Below are 18,010 nucleotides of genomic sequence, written 5' to 3' on the forward strand. Positions count from 1 at the left end.
TTGCCTATAAGTACTAGGATAAATAAGGGGGAAAAAGCACTTTTATATAACCTAAATACTCTCACTAAAAATGACATGTGAAATCCAAGAAACTAGACCCCTAAAGCATCTAGATCTGGCCTCATATAACCCTCCATGCCAAAGAACTCTTTCAACCTGTCAGGTGGAACCGATAGGAGGCCTCCTTTCCATGGTTGTTTCAAATCCATGAAACACTATCCCGCGTCTAGTTTTGCTCAGGTGAATTTTCCCAAGCCTTTCTGTAGGAGGTTGTACGACCTCTAAGGCGGATTCATAATAAAGGTGCGCGTTCTTGTCAAGGCTGGCATCGAGTGAGGAGTTGTAATATTTTTCCACAATTTCGAGCTTGTCACTGTTGATATCTTCGCGGCATTGAAGATTCCTAATTTCACTCTTGAGCTTGGCAAAGACTTTCTCATATTTTATTTCTCTTGCGGCTGTTTGTGGCCAAACAATGTCGATCTTGTAAAGCCTTGGAACTGTTTCTTTGCCCCCTCTGGTTGTTTCAATACATTCATTGAGAGCATCATCCAGGGTCCCCTTTATTTGCGTCTGGTATGCACCATCAAAATCGTTTTTCGTTGATTTGTCATTAACAGTAGACGAGACGTGCTTTGGGATATAGGCAGAGAAGATGAATTCATCTGCCACCAATGTGATTTCTCCAGCATTAGAGGGCGAGTTATCGCTCCCGGAAAATTTGGATGGCAATTGAAATATCACAGCAGGCTTTTTTTTTTCCAATTGGACACGCTTTGTCGAAACTTTAGACTGAGAGATATCATTAAATTTGACAATAGGCGTAATTGTAGACATTTCCTCGACGGTGGGCCCATCCAGGTAGGGAATTTGTGTAATTGGAAGCTCCATGGGTTTCTCAAGGGTATTATATCGGGTGAAGAACCAGCTCAAATATCTATGAATGTCCGATGATATTTTAGGTAAAGGTGCTGCAAGAGCCAGGAGGACAAAGGGATAGAAGAAAAGGATAAAATATTTAAGCTTAAACATGTTGATAGAGATTGGCGAGTCCAAAAAGAAAGACAAGTAGGAGAATAAGTGCACAGAACCGCTAAGAGAAATACCTTGATAGTTATGTAGTAATGATTCTAGGTGAATTTATATGTCTATCTTTGACAATATAGAATGGGTCAAGCAGCGCCCTATCCCAACAACCTTGAAGTGATCCTCGGCAACCAATATACCTTTTACTATGAGGCATTTTGAGGTAGAAATATTTCTTCAGCCATGTAGAATGGGTCAGGTAGCGCCCTGTTCTAATTAGAAAGCAGAGATTATTTTTTAATAATAAGTTTAATTAATTTCGGCAGAGATTTATTATATTTACTGTAACAGGGATCTTATTAAAATACTAAAATACCACTATATCTAATAAGGTTTCGACGCTCATGTACGACTATATAACAAAGCTCCTTCTAGTCGACCTTCTATTTAATGACATATCTAAATCCTTCAACTCACACGGCCTATTACTATGTTAGGAAATGAGAGGTAGAGAGAGAGAGAGTCAATTAATACTGATTTGTAAGTTTGTATGGTGTGGTATATAATAATATAAAAAATGATGCTGCAAAGTCGACTTTCTATTGGGGCAGAGAATCATGTATCATACTACTATATAATAAAATATTTTAACTTAGTAAAATTATATATAGATATATAACTACTCACTATACAAAATCATAATGCACTAGAAAAAAATATTTCTTAATATTTACCTTGTAAATTAGGTATTAATTGATAGTCTTATTGCCTTCCTAATATAGTAACAGGGTGTGCGAGTAGAAGTATTTAGGTATACGATTAAAGGGAGGGGGTTATACGACTAGTGAAGACCTAAAAGCATAGTATCGATACGGAGTTTTAGCAGATCTTCCATTACATGTGCTCTGAGATAGAAAATGTAGTGCTTATTCTGCTACACTCAAACGGAACCTTGGAAAGGGAAGCCCCAAACAGCCGATGGTAGATGAATTCAATGTGATAGACAACCAAATAAACAGGAAAACCAGGATTAAAGCCCATAAGGGTAACGCATATATAAACCAAAATATTTCAATCAGTCAACAAAATGTAAAACCAACTACCCGCAAGCCCTCTACTCTAGACAGCTCTCGCTTTACCCTTGCCCTTCCCCGAAGACTGAGAGGACAAGGGCCCCGGTGCGACCACAGGAAACTCTTCCCATTCTTGCTGAGAGATATTATCGTGACCCTGATTCTCCGCCAGGCTCAGCTGAATGGCGAATTCCAAGTCATCCATTTCCGTTTGTCTGCTACTCTCAGCACCCCCCGCTGCAGGCGATGATGTACTGGGCGGCTGCAACCCTTTGGCGTATTTGATAGGGATGGATGGCGTCCGGTCAATTGGTGGCGCAGCAGGCTTGTCATCTAGCAGACTGAGTCGAATTGCCTCAGCCATATCGTCGTCGGTATTTTCATCCGCAGGATCTAGATAGGGAGAGCAAGAGGAAGAGCCCTCACCCACACCATACGAGCTGGGTCCGGCTATGTCGCTAGGAGAGGTGCTGGCAACAGAGCTGGCAGTTGCTGCCGAGTCTCCACGCTTGCTCGCGTCGCCGGTATAGGACTCTTCGCTCAAGAGTTGGGCGTACGCCAGAAGCTGGTCCTCGTCGATATCCGGGCCCAGGAGATCAACTCCGAACCGTGCATTGAGGTGCGCTCGATCTTTCTCGTCGGCAATTTTCTGCCGCTCCATCTCCACACGTTCATCTTCAATGTAGTCCTGAATTGCTCCCCGGCCACTGGTATTGAAGCGCTGTCCCTCGGATGCGCCATTACTACCCCGTTGCAAACGGCGGAGTCGACGTTTGCCGCTCTTGTACTGATCCGCGGACGATGAACTGTATGACCAGTAGCGGAGATGCGTACCAAGTGATACCATCCCACGCAGAACAGTAGAGTCCGGGTCGAGGCAGATGGCTCCGGTGGCATAGTAGTTATTCCCCACGCCGAGCATCGAGGCTTCCGCCTGCACAAGCCGACGGCGAGCCCGAGAAGAGAAGCGAGAGTTAATGGTCCGAATCGGTCGTGTAGATGATGCCAATGGATCCCAAGCCTGGACAAGGCCATCGTTACCCCCATGCACCAGGTACAGCGAAGTCAGTGCCACACAAGACACCTGGGGCGAGTCCGTTTGGATAACGCGCAGCGGGGGGACAGAATTAATCACATCGGTAGTCTGCGCCGCGGGGGCCCGAATATCCCAGATGAAAATCATTCCAGTGATGGTTCCAACAGCTAAGTATCGAGCACGTTGCCCGGGGATTTCGAAGTTCGATCGTGGCTGTTCCATATGAGGCATCATCGGCGATGAACCGGCTGAGGAGAACGAGCTCGCAGACATAGCCAGAAGAGGATCTTCCTCGGCTGTCAGAAGTGCCAAGGTGGAAACATCGAGACCGCTAGTGGTGATTTCCCCGGGCTTCCGATCTCCGAAGACGAATTCGGAGATGCGCCATTCCGTATTGGAGGGCGAAACAGGATCGATCAACCGACTCGAAGACCGAGACGGTGGAGGGCTGTTACTCCCCGCCGGGCTCGACGGGCTCATTGGGCCGCCGAAGATGGACGTTGGAATTTTCTCGTTCACAGAGCGAGGACAAAGCTCTGGCATGCCCGGAGAAGACAGATCCGACTTGCAGGCGATACGCACAAATCGTCGAACAGACGGCTTTGTATCTTCATTCGCACCACGAGCGACTATGATGACTGATTCACCGGCTCCTTGCCCATCATCACTGGCGAAATCAGCTTGAAGATCGCGCCGCATATCCCAACCTTCGCAGACCTTGCGAAAGTGTTTGGGCTTGAACGAGAGAAACCTCTCTATTTCCTTGGTCTCTGCGGTAACTTGATGTTGGTCAAGTCCCATGGAGTCGGAGGAGGACCGAGGACTGTAGCTGCCATCAACAGGATCCCGACTGAACGGATCTGGGCGTGCCTCACGCCTACTCATTTCGGCCAGTTCCCAGCGAACACTTCTGCCAGTCTTCCAAGCCAACTCATCGAGCTGTTCGGCGTTGAGCTTGGCTGTGCACGCGACATCAGGTTGGCGTGGAAGGCCGGTGAGATAGAATACCTCACCCAGAGCATTGAGGGCCACAGCCCAGATTCGCCCCTGCCCCTGACGCTTCGGCGAGTAGTTGTCGTCGACACAAATCCCGATAATAGGAACACCGGGGCTCAGAACCCATCTAGCGGTGACCTGGCCTCGCTCGTAGCGTTTCTCGTACGTCGGATGAGGACCCAAGGCATACGCGGTGAGAACACCCGAAGACGACCCAGACAGCATGCCCATGAGCCCGCCGGTCATTTGAAGGATAGGGAACGACTTGGCAATCCAAACCGAGCAAATCGAGTGTGTGATCATGTTCAGTGCAGGAATACCTAAGTGCGGATGTGAGCCCAGATCAGAGCCTCCCAGGAAGCGCCCTCGCTGCTCTGTCGTTGAGATGAAATAGCTGCGCCCTTGTGGACAACCCTCGCCGTAAATCATGCCATAGGGCTGGCTGACGTCCATCGAGTTGGGCACACCGACTATATTACCGGGTCCAAGGCCAAAGGGTGAATCCCCCGGAAAGAGGTCTGCAAAGTGTCGAAACATCTGGTGGTCGGACAGCCCCCAGGTGCCGACTTTGACAGCTGAGGGAACGCTGGCAGAGGAGATACCTTGTTCCGAAGCCCCATGGATGAAAAGCGGCTCTTTCTCAGATCCTGTGCCGAACGAACCGTGAATATGACTGACTGGGTACAAAAGTTGCGAAGTGTATGTGGATACTGCACTGCCATTGCGAGAATTGGTTGAGCGCACCGTACCATGCTTCTTAGAAGGTTGGAAGTCTGCTGGTTTGCCTCGAGATAATGACCGAATCAAACGGGTACGCAGGATATATTCACTGCGCCAGGAAGCCAGCGCAGTCAACCTCGTAAAAAATCGCCTATCCGACGTGAGGTCTGCTTCTGGGCGATTTGCACTTTCCACAGTGTGTGGACCCGGGAAGAAACGTGAAAAGGCGATTCTCCAGGCGTGTGGAGTCGTCACCAGCGTGTGAAATCGGCGGGACACCAAAGTAATGACCGACAAGGATTGCGGAGGCAAGTGGGATAATATATGCGTAAGAACCTCTGTGATCGAACCGTTAATACGGAGGAATCACTCTGCGGGGTTGACTGTAACGTACCATTTGGGAATGCCTCCAAAGAGGCCTGGGACTGGCTAGTGAAGACTGCTACTCGAAATTCGAGACCAGCACCTTTCCTTTTGTTAGTGGGAGTGCCACCATTCTCATGCTGGCTGATGCGATGGTCCGAAGGAGACGGAACCAAGGAATTGTGAGTCACCTCGTTCAGCAGCGAGTACTCACCCTGGGTTTGATCCAGGGCATTTGCAGAGCCTCCAGTACCTTCTCTTGCGAGAAGACTGGGGACTTGAATATCATCAAAGTCATGTCCATGCTGGATGGCACGGGGGTTGGCTTGGGATGAGTCAACGGGAGGTGTATGTTGAGATACGGCAGTAGGCTCTGGTTGCATAAAAAGACCTTGAGGGAAAACCGGACAAGAAGTGCGACTGAGCCAGGACACAGATCTGGATCAGTCGAGAAGAAGAATGCAAGTTGGGGAGGATGGGAGCGAGGCAGCGTGAGTGATGGAGAAAAGAGAGAAAGGCGGGCGAGACGAAAAGCGGCGAAGCGCAGCGGCCATCCCGCAGATTTGGGGTGATCTGACATGAAACTGACTAGAAGGGCAAAGGATGCCAGACTCGAGCACAATCGATTTTCGAGTCTATTTTTCACTCTACTCCTCTCTATGTTCTATACAATAGGGATTTCTGCACCGAATATTTGCCGCATGACTGCGCTGCAGGAACGCGTCCCGGGTCACATGACAGCGCGACAGGCGCCCGCGAGAGCCCGCTTGTCGTTGTCATCTACAAGCATCGCATCAGAATTGACATGAGCCCGAGATGATCGCCAGTTATCGTTAGTGGTATCGAATTTTCACTCATGGTCCCTGAAGATTCTGGACCACCCTCGCTCCAACAGACTGGACCTGGGAAGACATTCCAACACGATGTCAGCAAGTGGTAAGGACTCTCTCTGCCTTCGTGACGCTGTAGCGGGGTGACTAACCCGACCTCAGACGCGGAAACCATTCGCATTCTTATCTCGACAGACAACCATGTCGGGTATAACGAGCGAGACCCTATCCGTGGGGATGATAGTTGGAAGAGTTTCCATGAGGTCATGTGTCTGGCGAAAGAACGGGATGTCGACATGGTGCTGCTGGCGGGGGACCTGTTCCATGAGAATAAGCCGTCGCGCAAATCATTGTACCAGGTGATGCGATCAATTCGCATGAACTGTTTCGGGGACAAGCCCTGTGAGCTGGAGATGCTCAGCGATGCCAGTGAGAGCTTTCAGGGCGCTTTCAACCACGTCAACTATGAGGACCTAGATATGAATGTGGCTATTCCGATTTTCTCGATTCATGGCAACCACGATGATCCCTCCGGTGAAGGTCATCTGGCTGCACTGGATTTGCTGCAAGTCTCGGGGCTCCTCAACTACTACGGGCGAACTCCCGAGTCCGATAACATCGAGATCAAGCCGGTTCTGTTACAGAAAGGGCGCACCAAGCTCGCGCTATACGGGATGAGCAATGTGCGCGATGAGCGGCTATTCCGCACCTTTCGCGATGGCAAGGTCAAATTCTTCCAACCATCCGTTCAAAAGAGTGATTGGTTCAATCTGATGTCGGTGCATCAGAATCATCATGCCTATACGGAGACTGGCTATCTGCCAGAGAATTTCCTCCCGGAGTTTCTCGATCTAGTGATTTGGGGCCACGAGCATGAGTGTTTGATTAACCCACGGTTGAATCCTGAGACCAAATTCCACGTTATGCAACCGGGGTCGTCTGTCGCGACTTCACTAGTACCCGGTGAGGCTGTACCAAAAGAGGTTGCAATTCTTAACGTGACAGGCCGAGAATTTAAGTGCGAACCTATCCGGTTGAAAAGCGTGCGCCCCTTCGTGATGCGCGAGATTGTACTTTCCGAGGAGAAGGGAGCTCAGAAACTGGCTCGAAAGGAAAACAACCGGACCGAAGTTACGCGGTTTCTGATGTCAATCGTCGAGGAACTGATCGAGGAAGCCAACGCAGAATGGCGAGACATGCACGATGATGGCGATGATGAAGACGATGAAGAGCCCCGCGAAATCCCGCTTCCTCTCGTGCGCCTCCGCGTCGAAATATCCACGCCAGAGGGCGGGAGCTATGATTGTGAGAACCCTCAGCGATTTTCCAATCGCTTTGTGGGAAAGGTTGCCAATGTGAATGATGTGGTACAGTTTCATCGCAAAAAGAGGAACGCATCTTCACGGAAGGTTGACGCCACTGTCGATGAAGCTGCCGTCTCTCATTTGGCAACTCTGGACACGGTGAAAGTAGAGCAGCTGGTGCGCGAGTTCCTCTCGGCTCAATCGCTCAGTATCCTGCCACAGAATTCTTTTGGGGATGCCGTAGCACAGTTCATCGATAAGGACGACAAGCACGCCATGGAAATGTTCGTCAACGAATCTCTCGAAGGCCAAGTCAAGCATCTGATGGCGTTAGATCGTGATGGGGACGAAATGGATGTTGAGGAAAGAGAACAGAGTTCGCTGGTGACTGCCATGGAGAAGTACCGCTCCCAAATGGAAGACATGTTCTCCAAGGGCGTCAAGAAACGGACGACCCGCGGCAAGAAGCGGTTCAAGCCCAAGCCGGACGGTTGGGATACCGAGTTTGACGGCATGTGGGAAGACCAGCCAGGCGCCCTCATCCATTCGGATAATGAGGGTGGCGATCCCGCTGAGGAGGAAGCCGGCGAAGATGGAACAGCGCCAGCGCGTACCGCAGTTGCCTCAACTCGCGGTCGTGGCAGGGGTCGAGGAGGTCGGGGTGCGGCAGCTAGCGCTCGAAGCACCACAACGAAGGCAGCGCCGACTGCCAGCAAAGGACGCAAGAAAAGGGTAGAATCAGACGATGAGCCTGCAGATGACGATGTAATCATGCTGGATGAAGATGAAGATGACAATGGTGCAAACGTCGTTTCTGATGACGATGATGATTCTCGGGCTTTGTTCGTCAAGCAACCTCGCTCAGCCGCGGCCTCAAGTACGCGGAAAGCTGCCCCTGCAGCGGCATCAGCTACCCAACGCCGTGGAGGCCGGACTGCGGCCTCACCAGCCCCGTCGTCAACCACTGTGGGCGGGACTGGAACCCGTCGGACAGCTGCTCGGACCGCCAGGCCGACGCAGACAACTCTTGATTTCTCCGCCTCACAGGCTAGTGCGCCTCGCTCCTCGCGGCCAAGTCGTGCGACCCGCAACGTCAGCGTCATCAGCGACGATATTGACGGCGATGAAGATGATGCCTTTGAGCCGATGCCGAGTTCCAATGCCAGACGACGGAGGTGACCGTGACTAGGCTACGCGATTTCTTTTATGCATTCATAGCTGGCGTTGGTGATGATCAAATTTCGAAACATTTGAGCCGTGCTTGCATCATACTGATATTCCACCAAAACACGCCTAAGGTCGATTGTCGATGTATAAAACTGGAGTTCGGGCGCATTTATCTAATGGGTTCAATAAATGAATGACTGTACATGGAAGACCTTGAGGCAGGTCGAAGATCTCCAGTGTGTATCCATGAATAGGTTGGAGTTTAGGCATTACGCCGGTGGTATGCTCCATCGGTGACATTGGACTTTGAGCCCTTCACGCAGTGACCATTGCCCCAGATCGCACGGGCCGCAGCATTCCATCCCGTGGCTGGATGAACGATGTTGTCGTAGGTGTAGAAGAGGCGACAGTCGGCTGCTTCGTAGACAAATTGCAGAGGCATATGATCTTGGCCTGGTCGGTAGCCATTGAAGAAATTTCACGTTGAATTTCTCCAATCCCTTCAAAGTGGCATTCTCGGCTGCAATCGGGGTAATATCCTCCAGGCGTTTTCTCTGCGCTTGACTGAGGGTCGGGTGGCTATTCTTCGTTGCATTCGCAGCCATCTCGTTGGCTGTCTTATAGATATTGTGAGCAGGCCACTTCCCGCCAGCAACTGGCCTATGACGCCTCCGAGGGCTTGCATCGGCGCTTTACGAGGCCGTCCGCCAAAGGCCAGACTTCTCACCCCTGCGAGATTCTTCATCATTTCCGAAAAGACTGTACAGGCGGCTGAACAAGCACCATTGGTAACCTAGTTGCATATAAGCCGGATGAGGAATGATTGGCGGGGGCACAAGAGAAAGATATACCAAACATCAATAGAATATCCTGGCTCTCAAAGGGAGGCTTCGTTATATTCGGCTTCGCGGGCCCATAGCCATGAATGGACTTTGATCGGGTAGACTGGAGCGTGTAATTGAAGATGGCTACTACGCCACGGGGTTGGTTACTGAAGTGCCAAATGGAATCGAAGTCGCCGAAGCAGAGGATGGGGCACTCGACTGGAGGCCTGGGCCGTTTTTGTCGAGGTGGCCGAGGCTGTCCACGCCGAAATTTTAGATTCCATAGCATCTAATTTCTGCATCTCTCTAGAGCCCTCCCTCGGGGGCACGCAGACAGCCTGGAAAAGGGAGTGCCCGTCGGGGTAGGCGAACAGCAAGATGTCTTGCCCCGGAATAGCAGTGGTCTTGACACGCATGTCTGTCTTGTTGCCAAACCCAATTTTGAACTCTTTCTCTCCGGGCCAAAGGCCTTCATTGAACTCCCAAACCCCTGCGTTTGAACTGACGTGAGGCGACTGGCTTCCGAGCCGAGGATACCTGAAAAGAGTGTTGTATCTTTGGAACGAATCAGTACTTGCTTGCAATGACCTCTTGGAGGGCCATCTACCTTGCATCGGGATCTTGCTCATGCTGGGCCAAGGCAAGCTGATTCAGATGTAACTCCACTTTGTGGCCGTTGATCGATGTCACCGGTGAGACACGATGGGAGTCGCTGGCTAGGAGCTTGGCATCAAATTCCAACTGGCTCTGATATTTCGATTGGGTGGCGTTGACATGGATTTCATCAAGACCTTTGAATAGATCGGTGGGTGGAGAGGCGTACCCCGGCGGCGGATCTACCATCGCAGTTGGACAGTGTGAGCTTCTTACATTCTAAAAGAAATCGCTGGTCCTCACCTTTGAGCACATCAACCATAGTGTGCCATTCCATATATTTTCGCATTTCCTTGATTAATGCCGATCCCTTCTGACTGTCGAATGGCATCGACTGGAGGCATTCATACGGCAGTTCGACCGGCAAAAGGGTTGTACAGACCCTAGAAAGGCCATTGACCCTTAGTGACAGCTACGCTAAGCGATGGATATTTCTATTACACTTGGTCTTGGCCGACTTCTCCACGATCTGGGAGATTTGACGACCGGGGACCGGTTTGTTGGCCGATGCAGTGGCCAACAACCCCGAAAGGGTCAGAAGCAGGAATCATTTGAGCATAGTCAGAGTGAGGATAAATCAAAGACTGCCACAGGACGTGATCCCTCAATGCTGGTTATGTCCATCTTAAATAACCGATGCTGCGGTCACTGCGTGTTTACGCGGATATACATATAGATCTAGAGGTCAACCCTACAAACATCCCTGCGTGGAAATTCCGACAAGGCACTGCCTCGCCAACCAGCAATGAATATCCTGGGACGAGCTTTCTCTAGAGCGAAAGCAACTCGATTTACACAATAATTCCTTGCAATCCCCACAGGGCAATGAGGCCGATCATGAAAAGCCGGACGAGTCAGAGGCGAGTGGCCAAGTGTTGGGCCCTAGCAACAAGAGGCTGTGGGGCATGGCATACATCAAAGGCGGACACAAAGTACATGAATTGTTGCCTTGATACATTGCTTGGATAAGTCATCGCATCACAAGTGGTTATCAATCAGGTTATCCCCCGCATTTTTCTCAGCCGAGGACCAACTTCACCTCGGCCACTCGGGAATATCATTGACCATGTTGCCCTGTCTCTGCTCGTTGAAAGGCTGCATTGATCCCCAAAACGTCCAGGAATAAGACACCATGACCGACAAGAGTCCAATTCGAATTGCAGGTACGCTTTCAACTCAATTCCAACTCCGAGCATGCCGTCGCTGACCCTCCAGGCGCGTCGGGCTCTGCCTCTGACCGCCGCCATGCCATTGCCGACTTTGCACGCCATTGTGCTACCGATCCAGTCGACGTGATCATCGCCGACTTCATGAGTGAGTTCAACATGGCCACAGCCGCGGGCCGGCGTGTGGACCAAGCCACTGCCCCCGCCGGGGCCGCCTATAATCTGTCTTTCCTCGAAGCGTTAGAACCGGCTCTGGGGGATTTGGCTACGCACGGCATTAAATTAGCCGTCAATGCCGGGGTCGCAGACACCAAGGGTCTCTACGAGGTGGTGAGGCGGATGGTGCAGGCCAAGGGACTGGATTTGAAGGTCAGGCGAGTTTCTTTTCCTTTCCTGAACATGAATGAACTTTGACTGAGCCGAGAACGGCTACAGGTGGCGTGGGTGGCCGGGGATGAAGTACTCCCCACTGTCCAAAAGGCACTGGCGACCGGGCAGTCGGAGTTCCGGAATGTCTACACGGGCGAGCGATTGGCAGACTGGTCGTTCGAGCCCATCTACGCGCAATGCTATCTCGGTGGCCTGGGAATTGCGGGAGCCCTCGCTGATGGCGCCGATATTGTGCTATGCGGACGGGTGTCCGACGCGTCGCCCGTCATCGGAGCCGCCTACTGGTACCACGGCTGGCGACGCGACGAGCTGGATAAGCTGGCCAATGCTTTCGTGGCGGGCCATCTGATCGAATGTAGCAACTACGTCTGCGGAGGCAACTTCACCGGTTTCAAGTCCCTAGAGCACGGCGGCGACGGCTGGGCCAATATCGGGTACCCGATCGCAGAGATCTCTGCCGCGGGCGACGTGGTGATCACCAAGCAAGCGCATACCACCGGGGGTGCTGTCACCGTCGACACCTGCACCTCACAGCTGCTGTATGAGATTCAGGGTCCATGGTACTACAACTCGGACGTCACGGCGGTCCTCGACGGCATCCACTTTGAGCAGCGCAGTCTCAACCGGGTGGCCATCCACGGGGTTCGATCAAGCCCACCTCCCCCGACCACCAAAGTCGGTATCACTGCCCGCGGAGGGTTCCAGGCCGAGCTGTGGTGGTTTTTGACTGGACTCGACATTGAAGCCAAAGCCCGCATGCTCGAGGCGCAAGTGCGCCGGCTGCTGACCCCATACGCGGACCGATTCACAGCGCTGAAGTTTGATTTACTCGGAGCCTGCGTACCGAATCCGCCAGATCAAAACCGTGCCACAGTGCCCCTTCGAATTGTGGTGCAAGCACGCCGAGCAGAGGATCTGGCACCCACGCGGTTTCTGAAACCCATCACCGACAACATCATGCAGGGCTACCCGGGGGCCACATTCCACCTGGACCTGCGGCAGGGTTTCCCCCGCGCCATCTTCGAGTACTATGTCAGTCTGCTACCGCAATCTGCCGTGCAGCATCGGGTGCATCTCCCCTGGAAGCCCACCGCGTCCACGCAGATAGTCGACATTCCACCACCGCCGCGCACCCAGATCTACCCATCGCGGCAGCCATCCCAACCCACCACGCACACCGACATCATGGTTGATCTCCAACGCGACTTTGGCCCAACGACCCGAGGTCCATTGGGATGGATCGTCCACGCGCGCTCTGGCGACAAGGGGTCTGACGCCAACTGCGGCTTCTGGGTCCGTCACCACGACGAGTATCTGTGGTTGCGATCATTGCTGTCTGTGGACACGGCACGTATGTTGTTGGGGGACACCGGACGCGTAGACCCCATCGCGATCGAGCGATTCGAGCTCCCAGGCCTGCACGCGGTGCATTTTCTGTTCCGGAACTTGCTCGACCGTGGCGTCGGGGTCACGACCACAGTAGACTTCCTCGGCAAGAACGTGGCCGAGTACCTGCGGTCGCGGTACGGTGATATTCCCGAGCGGTTTTTAAACCGGGGCAAGCTGTAGCTGAATTCCCAGATTGACCAAATAATCGAATCATACCAGCCGGGTCCATCAGAAAAAGAACATTCTCTCGGCCGATGTGCAGAATCGAGGGCCCCACTCCATCGGGGCGACTTTGGCCCGCGTAACATCACGATGATCACATTTGGCCCACCTCCCTTAGCCCGGTGTTGATCCATTTTCATGTTTTGGCTTTTGGAGTGCAATACCCAGCTACAATAGTTGTCTTCGTGGATGTATTTTTGTATTCTCGTCAAGGTGTACAATGTATTCCCTCAACTCAAGTATCCAAGTATATACAACTTCACCCCAGTACACCCATGAACGTATACTCTAGAGGTATCAAATGAGCCAAGGGAAATGCCCCGCAGACCAGGGACCTTTACACCCGAAAAATTCGAGCCATTACATACTCGAGGATCCAGCTCCAATCAGGTTCTATTCCATACTCTGCTCAAGCGATCCGGTGGCAGAGTGGCGACCCCGCAGACCCATTTGTCATATATAAGAACCTCCCCTTTCCTCAGAGCTTCTTTGCTTTCTTGATCCTCTCTCTTCTGCATCTTCTGTGATACCCCCCCCCCCCCCCCGTAACCATGTCGCTGTCCACGAGCATTCAGACCCCCAACGTCACTTATGAGCAGCCCTTGGGCTTGTCCGTCTCCCCCATCCTTGGCGATGACTTCATAGACTGTGTGTGTGTGTGTGTGTGTGTGCCTGCTAACTACCCCACAGGTTCATCAACAACGAATTTGTCAAGGGCGTCGAGGGTAAGACTTTCGAGACTGTCAACCCTACCACCGAGAAGCCCATTGTCGCGGTCCACGAGGCTACCGAGAAAGATGTCGATGTCGCCGTGAGTGCGGCCCGCGAGGCCTTTGAGGGCGTATGGCGCACCGTGACCCCCTCGAACCGCGGCCGTATGCTCACCAAGCTGGCCGACCTCTTCGAGCGTGACATGGAAATTCTGGCCTCCATCGAAGCCCTGGACAATGGCAAGGCCATCACCATGGCCAAGCTCGATGTCGGCAACGCCGCCGGCTGCTTGCGCTACTACGGTGGCTGGGCCGACAAGATCGTTGGCCAGACGATTGACACCAACACCGAGACTTTCTCCTACACCCGCCACGAGCCCATTGGTGTTTGCGGCCAGATCATTCCCTGGAACTTCCCCATTTTGATGTGGTCCTGGAAGATTGGTCCCGCCATTGCCGCCGGCAACACCGTCGTCCTCAAGACCGCTGAACAAACGCCTCTGTCGGGTTTGTACGCGGCCAAGCTCATTCAGGAGGCTGGCTTCCCTCCTGGTGTGATTAACATCATCTCGGGTCTCGGTCGCACTGCCGGTGCCGCCATCTCGAGCCATATGGATATCGACAAGGTTGCCTTCACCGGCTCCACCCTGGTCGGTCGTATGATCCTGCAGGCCGCCGCCAAGAGCAACCTGAAGAAGGTGACGCTCGAGCTGGGCGGCAAGTCGCCCAACATTGTCTTCAACGATGCGGACATCGACAACGCTATCACCTGGTCCAACTTTGGTATCTTCTACAACCACGGTCAGTGCTGCTGTGCTGGTTCCCGCCTGCTGGTCCAGGAGGGCATCTACGACAAGTTCGTGGCTCGCTTCAAGGAGCGTGCGGCCCAGAACAAACTCGGCAACCCCTTCGAGCAGGAGACCTTCCAGGGTCCCCAGGTCTCGCAGCTCCAGTTTGAGCGTATTATGGAGTACATCGAGCACGGCAAGAAGGAGGGCGCCACCGTCGCCCTGGGTGGTGACCGTCACGGCAAGGAGGGCTACTTCATCAAGCCCACCATCTTCACCGATGTCAAGCCGGACATGAAGATCGCCCAGGAGGAGATTTTCGGCCCCGTCATCGTCGTTCAAAAGTTCAAGGATGAGGCCGAGGCCATCAAGATCGGCAACGACTCCACCTACGGTATGTACTTGCTAAGACTTGACACTCGTTTGTTTTCATACTGATTCATCTTCCAGGTCTGGCCGCTGGCGTGCACACCAAGGACCTGAACACCGCAATTCGGGTATCCAACGCTCTCCGAGCTGGGTAGGTTTTTGTCCCATTTTTATGGCAGATTTCCCTGAGCTAACTTCTTCCAGTACCGTGTGGGTTAACAACTACAACTTGATCAACTACCAGGCTCCGTTTGGTGGTTTCAAGGAGTCTGGCATTGGCCGCGAGCTGGGATCCTACGCCCTGGAGAACTACACCCAGATCAAGACGGTCCACCACCGCCTGAGTGATGCACCGTTCTCGTAAATCTATCGCGTCTATATAAAATTTGTCCTATTTCAATGACGATGAATGAAATGGTACTTGGTCTGTAAATAACACAAATTCCCGCGTGATCAGTTTTGTATTCTTCCTCAACCCCTAGTCCTCATAATAGATGTCTTCTTGCGGGGTGCAATAGCGCGCCGCAGATACCCGAGGCAGAGAGGTCAATGCCGAGGAAATACAACTACCTGCCTCTCACTATTGGTACATGATAAAGTTTGTCCGGTCATGGGGCCTGTGTAGCGTCTCTCCTCGCCAATGAGAATTATGGTGTGGCAAACGAAGGTGTGGTGAAGGCGTATCGGTGAACCGGCCTCTGATTTCCAGTCACCTCCTTAGCCAGCGAGAAACATACAAATAACGTGGATCGCGAGCAATTAGGCAGCTATTGAATAATGGGGCTTGAGACTTAGACCATTTACTAGCTTGGTACGTGGTACGTGATCAACTAGCTTAGGGTTAAGTTTCTTCTCCCTTGGGGGAGCTGAAACCAAGTTCACGAATCTAGGTAAGAGCTGACAGAGAAAGTCCGCTATAGAAGCCCCTCAACTAGCAGACTAGCAGCTCATTCGCGTATACTCTGCCATCTGCTATGCCTCAGACACGCAGCTCGGGATAATGGCACCCGTTCGGGTCATCCGACACCGAATCTCGGGGAAGAAAACCTCTCCCCCCCCCCCCGGCTACGACAACCCTAATCCCTAATTCCCACGATGATTCACTAAATCAGCCAGTTGGGATAGCGCCGGTGCAAAAGAGTAGTTTGATATGATGTACAAGAAGTATGTAACATAGCTAGATCAAGATCCAAGTCAAGTTGAGTGCCAAACCGAAGAAACCCAATTCCCAATCCCACGGTCATCATGAAAGCCAACTTAGTCCCCGATGGTGATTCCATTGGGCAACTCCAGTCCAACCGGTAGCCCGCAGATAAACTTATCCGTGTAAGCGGCGTGGCGTTTAGCGGCGAGTTTCTCTTCAACATCCTGATACATGTCATAACTACCAAACAGTCAGTACTAGCGAAGACAACACACAATGATGATCAAGAAAGCCATACGCGTTCATTTCTTCAATGGTCAGCACTTTCTTCGGGTCCTCGACCTTATAGGTGGGGATATCTTTGTTGAAGGAGAAGCCTTGTGTGCATGTTAGCATCCTTTGCCAGGGCCCCAAGTCTCTGTTCTGTCCACTGACCAATTCGTTCATTGATATTATATGCTGCCTTAGCCGCGGCAGCCTGGACCCGGGTGGCACGCGGCAACCGCACCTCCTCATAGACAGCCAGGGCCTGGGAGACATCCCCGTCAAAGTATCGCGGGCTCAACAAAATCCCTAGGGCCGCCGCATCCTCAATGGCCATGCAGGCACCCTGGCTCTGGTGCGGCATCATAGGATGGCCCGCGTCACCGAGGAGGCAAACTCTGCCTCGATGGATGTATGGGTAGGGATTGTGCACCCAGAGCCGCCACGGCTTGATCTCCTTGCCGATGGCAAGGTGATCAAAAACCTGCCGGTCCAGCGCCGGGTAGGGCTGCAAGAGCTCCTCCACAGGGCGCTCATCCGCACCCCATGACTGAGTCGAATAGTCGCCCTGTTCTCGCGGGAAAAAGCAGTAGTATGAGAGAAGCTTACCGCCGTTGCAGGGTGACAACACAATCTTATCCCATTTGCCCTCTTGTCCACCCCAGTACTCCAGGGCGTTATCCTGGGAGTAGTCGACCAGGCCCAACCGAACAGCTTCCTCGGTGCTAATGTTCGTGTGTAGGCAGCTGGAGTCCGCTGGTTTTTTCTCTGGCTTTATCCCCAGAATGCCTCGCACTGCTGATCCAATGCCATCGGCGCCAACGATCAGGTCATGTTGTGCGAGTACACCGTTCTCGAAAGTGATTGTATTCGTGATCAGGTCGATGTCTCGGCACTGCAAAAGCCAATCTCATGAGTGGCGGAGAATAAAGGAATTGTGTTAGTCACAGAGCTCAAACTTACCCGGTGGTCTACTTTCAGCGTCGCAGGATGGCCCTCTCCTTCGCCCAGAGCCGAGTCGTTCAACATGGCATGCATATACTGCCGGTGAAACATGTTGTATACGTACCCCCAGCGCTCCTCGTAGTCGCCCAAGTCATACACACTCACGGGCTCCCCCGTTTTCCAGTCACGGTTGATGAGTTTCCTGAGAACAACCGGGTCACCCTTCGCAACATCCACGCCCCATTCGTGCAGCCAGCGAGTGCCATTGGCGGCGCATGAAACTGATGCACCAACTTCGCCCGCAAAATCCGATCTTTCATAGATCGTCACGATGTGGCCAGCACGCCGCAACGCAATAGCCACAGACATACCACCGATGCCGCCACCGACGATACCAATGTTCAAACGGCGCCAGCCTGACATGTTGATGTGACTGGAGGATTCAATAGTTTGAGGCTCACTCTTGAATGATAGAGAGTACCCAGTATGTGACGCGTGACTTGACAATCCAAATGACGGTGAGAATAAAAGTGATCTCGCTGTGATCTTCTTTCGTATTTATCTCTGATCATCTTGTCATCTTGTTATACCGCACCTCTCGTCCGCTGGCGGATCGCGCACGCGGGTCGC

The 18,010-nt window shown here is 52.4% G+C and overlaps 8 protein-coding genes across 8 annotated transcripts; 3 read left to right on the top strand and 5 right to left on the bottom strand.

Moving 5' to 3' along the window:
- Positions 1-159: 159 nt before the first annotated feature.
- Positions 160-1,032, bottom strand: NUU61_004629 (uncharacterized protein; the record flags this gene model as incomplete). The annotated part of the gene is made up of 1 exon (XM_056655211.1): positions 160-1,032. The coding sequence occupies one exon, from the start codon at positions 1,030-1,032 to the stop codon at positions 160-162; it is 873 nt and encodes a 290-aa protein (XP_056513238.1).
- A 1,113-nt stretch (positions 1,033-2,145) lies between these two features.
- NUU61_004630 (F-box and WD domain protein) lies at positions 2,146-5,597 on the bottom strand (the record flags this gene model as incomplete). Its single annotated transcript, XM_056655212.1, has 2 exons — positions 2,146-5,189; positions 5,246-5,597. 2 exons carry the CDS (start codon positions 5,595-5,597, stop codon positions 2,146-2,148), a joined length of 3,396 nt encoding a protein of 1,131 aa, XP_056513239.1.
- Positions 5,598-6,137: 540 nt separating this feature from the next.
- On the top strand, positions 6,138-8,527 carry NUU61_004631 (MRX complex nuclease subunit; the record flags this gene model as incomplete). Its single annotated transcript, XM_056655213.1, has 2 exons — positions 6,138-6,150; positions 6,207-8,527. The coding sequence occupies 2 exons, from the start codon at positions 6,138-6,140 to the stop codon at positions 8,525-8,527; spliced, it is 2,334 nt and encodes a 777-aa protein (XP_056513240.1).
- Positions 8,528-8,777: 250 nt separating this feature from the next.
- On the bottom strand, positions 8,778-8,957 carry NUU61_004632 (uncharacterized protein; the record flags this gene model as incomplete). Its single annotated transcript, XM_056655214.1, has 1 exon — positions 8,778-8,957. One exon carries the CDS (start codon positions 8,955-8,957, stop codon positions 8,778-8,780), a length of 180 nt encoding a protein of 59 aa, XP_056513241.1.
- Positions 8,958-9,503: 546 nt separating this feature from the next.
- On the bottom strand, positions 9,504-10,324 carry NUU61_004633 (uncharacterized protein; the record flags this gene model as incomplete). The annotated part of the gene is made up of 3 exons (XM_056655215.1): positions 9,504-9,876; positions 9,947-10,175; positions 10,237-10,324. 3 exons carry the CDS (start codon positions 10,322-10,324, stop codon positions 9,504-9,506), a joined length of 690 nt encoding a protein of 229 aa, XP_056513242.1.
- An 801-nt stretch (positions 10,325-11,125) lies between these two features.
- NUU61_004634 (acyclic terpene utilization AtuA family protein) lies at positions 11,126-13,118 on the top strand (the record flags this gene model as incomplete). The annotated part of the gene is made up of 3 exons (XM_056655216.1): positions 11,126-11,156; positions 11,209-11,528; positions 11,595-13,118. The coding sequence occupies 3 exons, from the start codon at positions 11,126-11,128 to the stop codon at positions 13,116-13,118; spliced, it is 1,875 nt and encodes a 624-aa protein (XP_056513243.1).
- A 593-nt stretch (positions 13,119-13,711) lies between these two features.
- NUU61_004635 (aldehyde dehydrogenase family protein) lies at positions 13,712-15,391 on the top strand (the record flags this gene model as incomplete). Its single annotated transcript, XM_056655217.1, has 4 exons — positions 13,712-13,770; positions 13,851-15,052; positions 15,109-15,178; positions 15,232-15,391. 4 exons carry the CDS (start codon positions 13,712-13,714, stop codon positions 15,389-15,391), a joined length of 1,491 nt encoding a protein of 496 aa, XP_056513244.1.
- An 893-nt stretch (positions 15,392-16,284) lies between these two features.
- Positions 16,285-17,803, bottom strand: NUU61_004636 (FAD-dependent oxidoreductase; the record flags this gene model as incomplete). Its single annotated transcript, XM_056655218.1, has 4 exons — positions 16,285-16,411; positions 16,470-16,548; positions 16,607-17,330; positions 17,399-17,803. The coding sequence occupies 4 exons, from the start codon at positions 17,801-17,803 to the stop codon at positions 16,285-16,287; spliced, it is 1,335 nt and encodes a 444-aa protein (XP_056513245.1).
- Between the last annotated feature and the right edge of the window lie 207 nt (positions 17,804-18,010).

Source organism: Penicillium alfredii, assembly GCF_028826965.1.
Source record: "Penicillium alfredii strain IBT 34128 chromosome Unknown utg000005l_segment0_segment0, whole genome shotgun sequence".
Lineage (NCBI taxonomy): Eukaryota > Fungi > Ascomycota > Eurotiomycetes > Eurotiales > Aspergillaceae > Penicillium > Penicillium alfredii.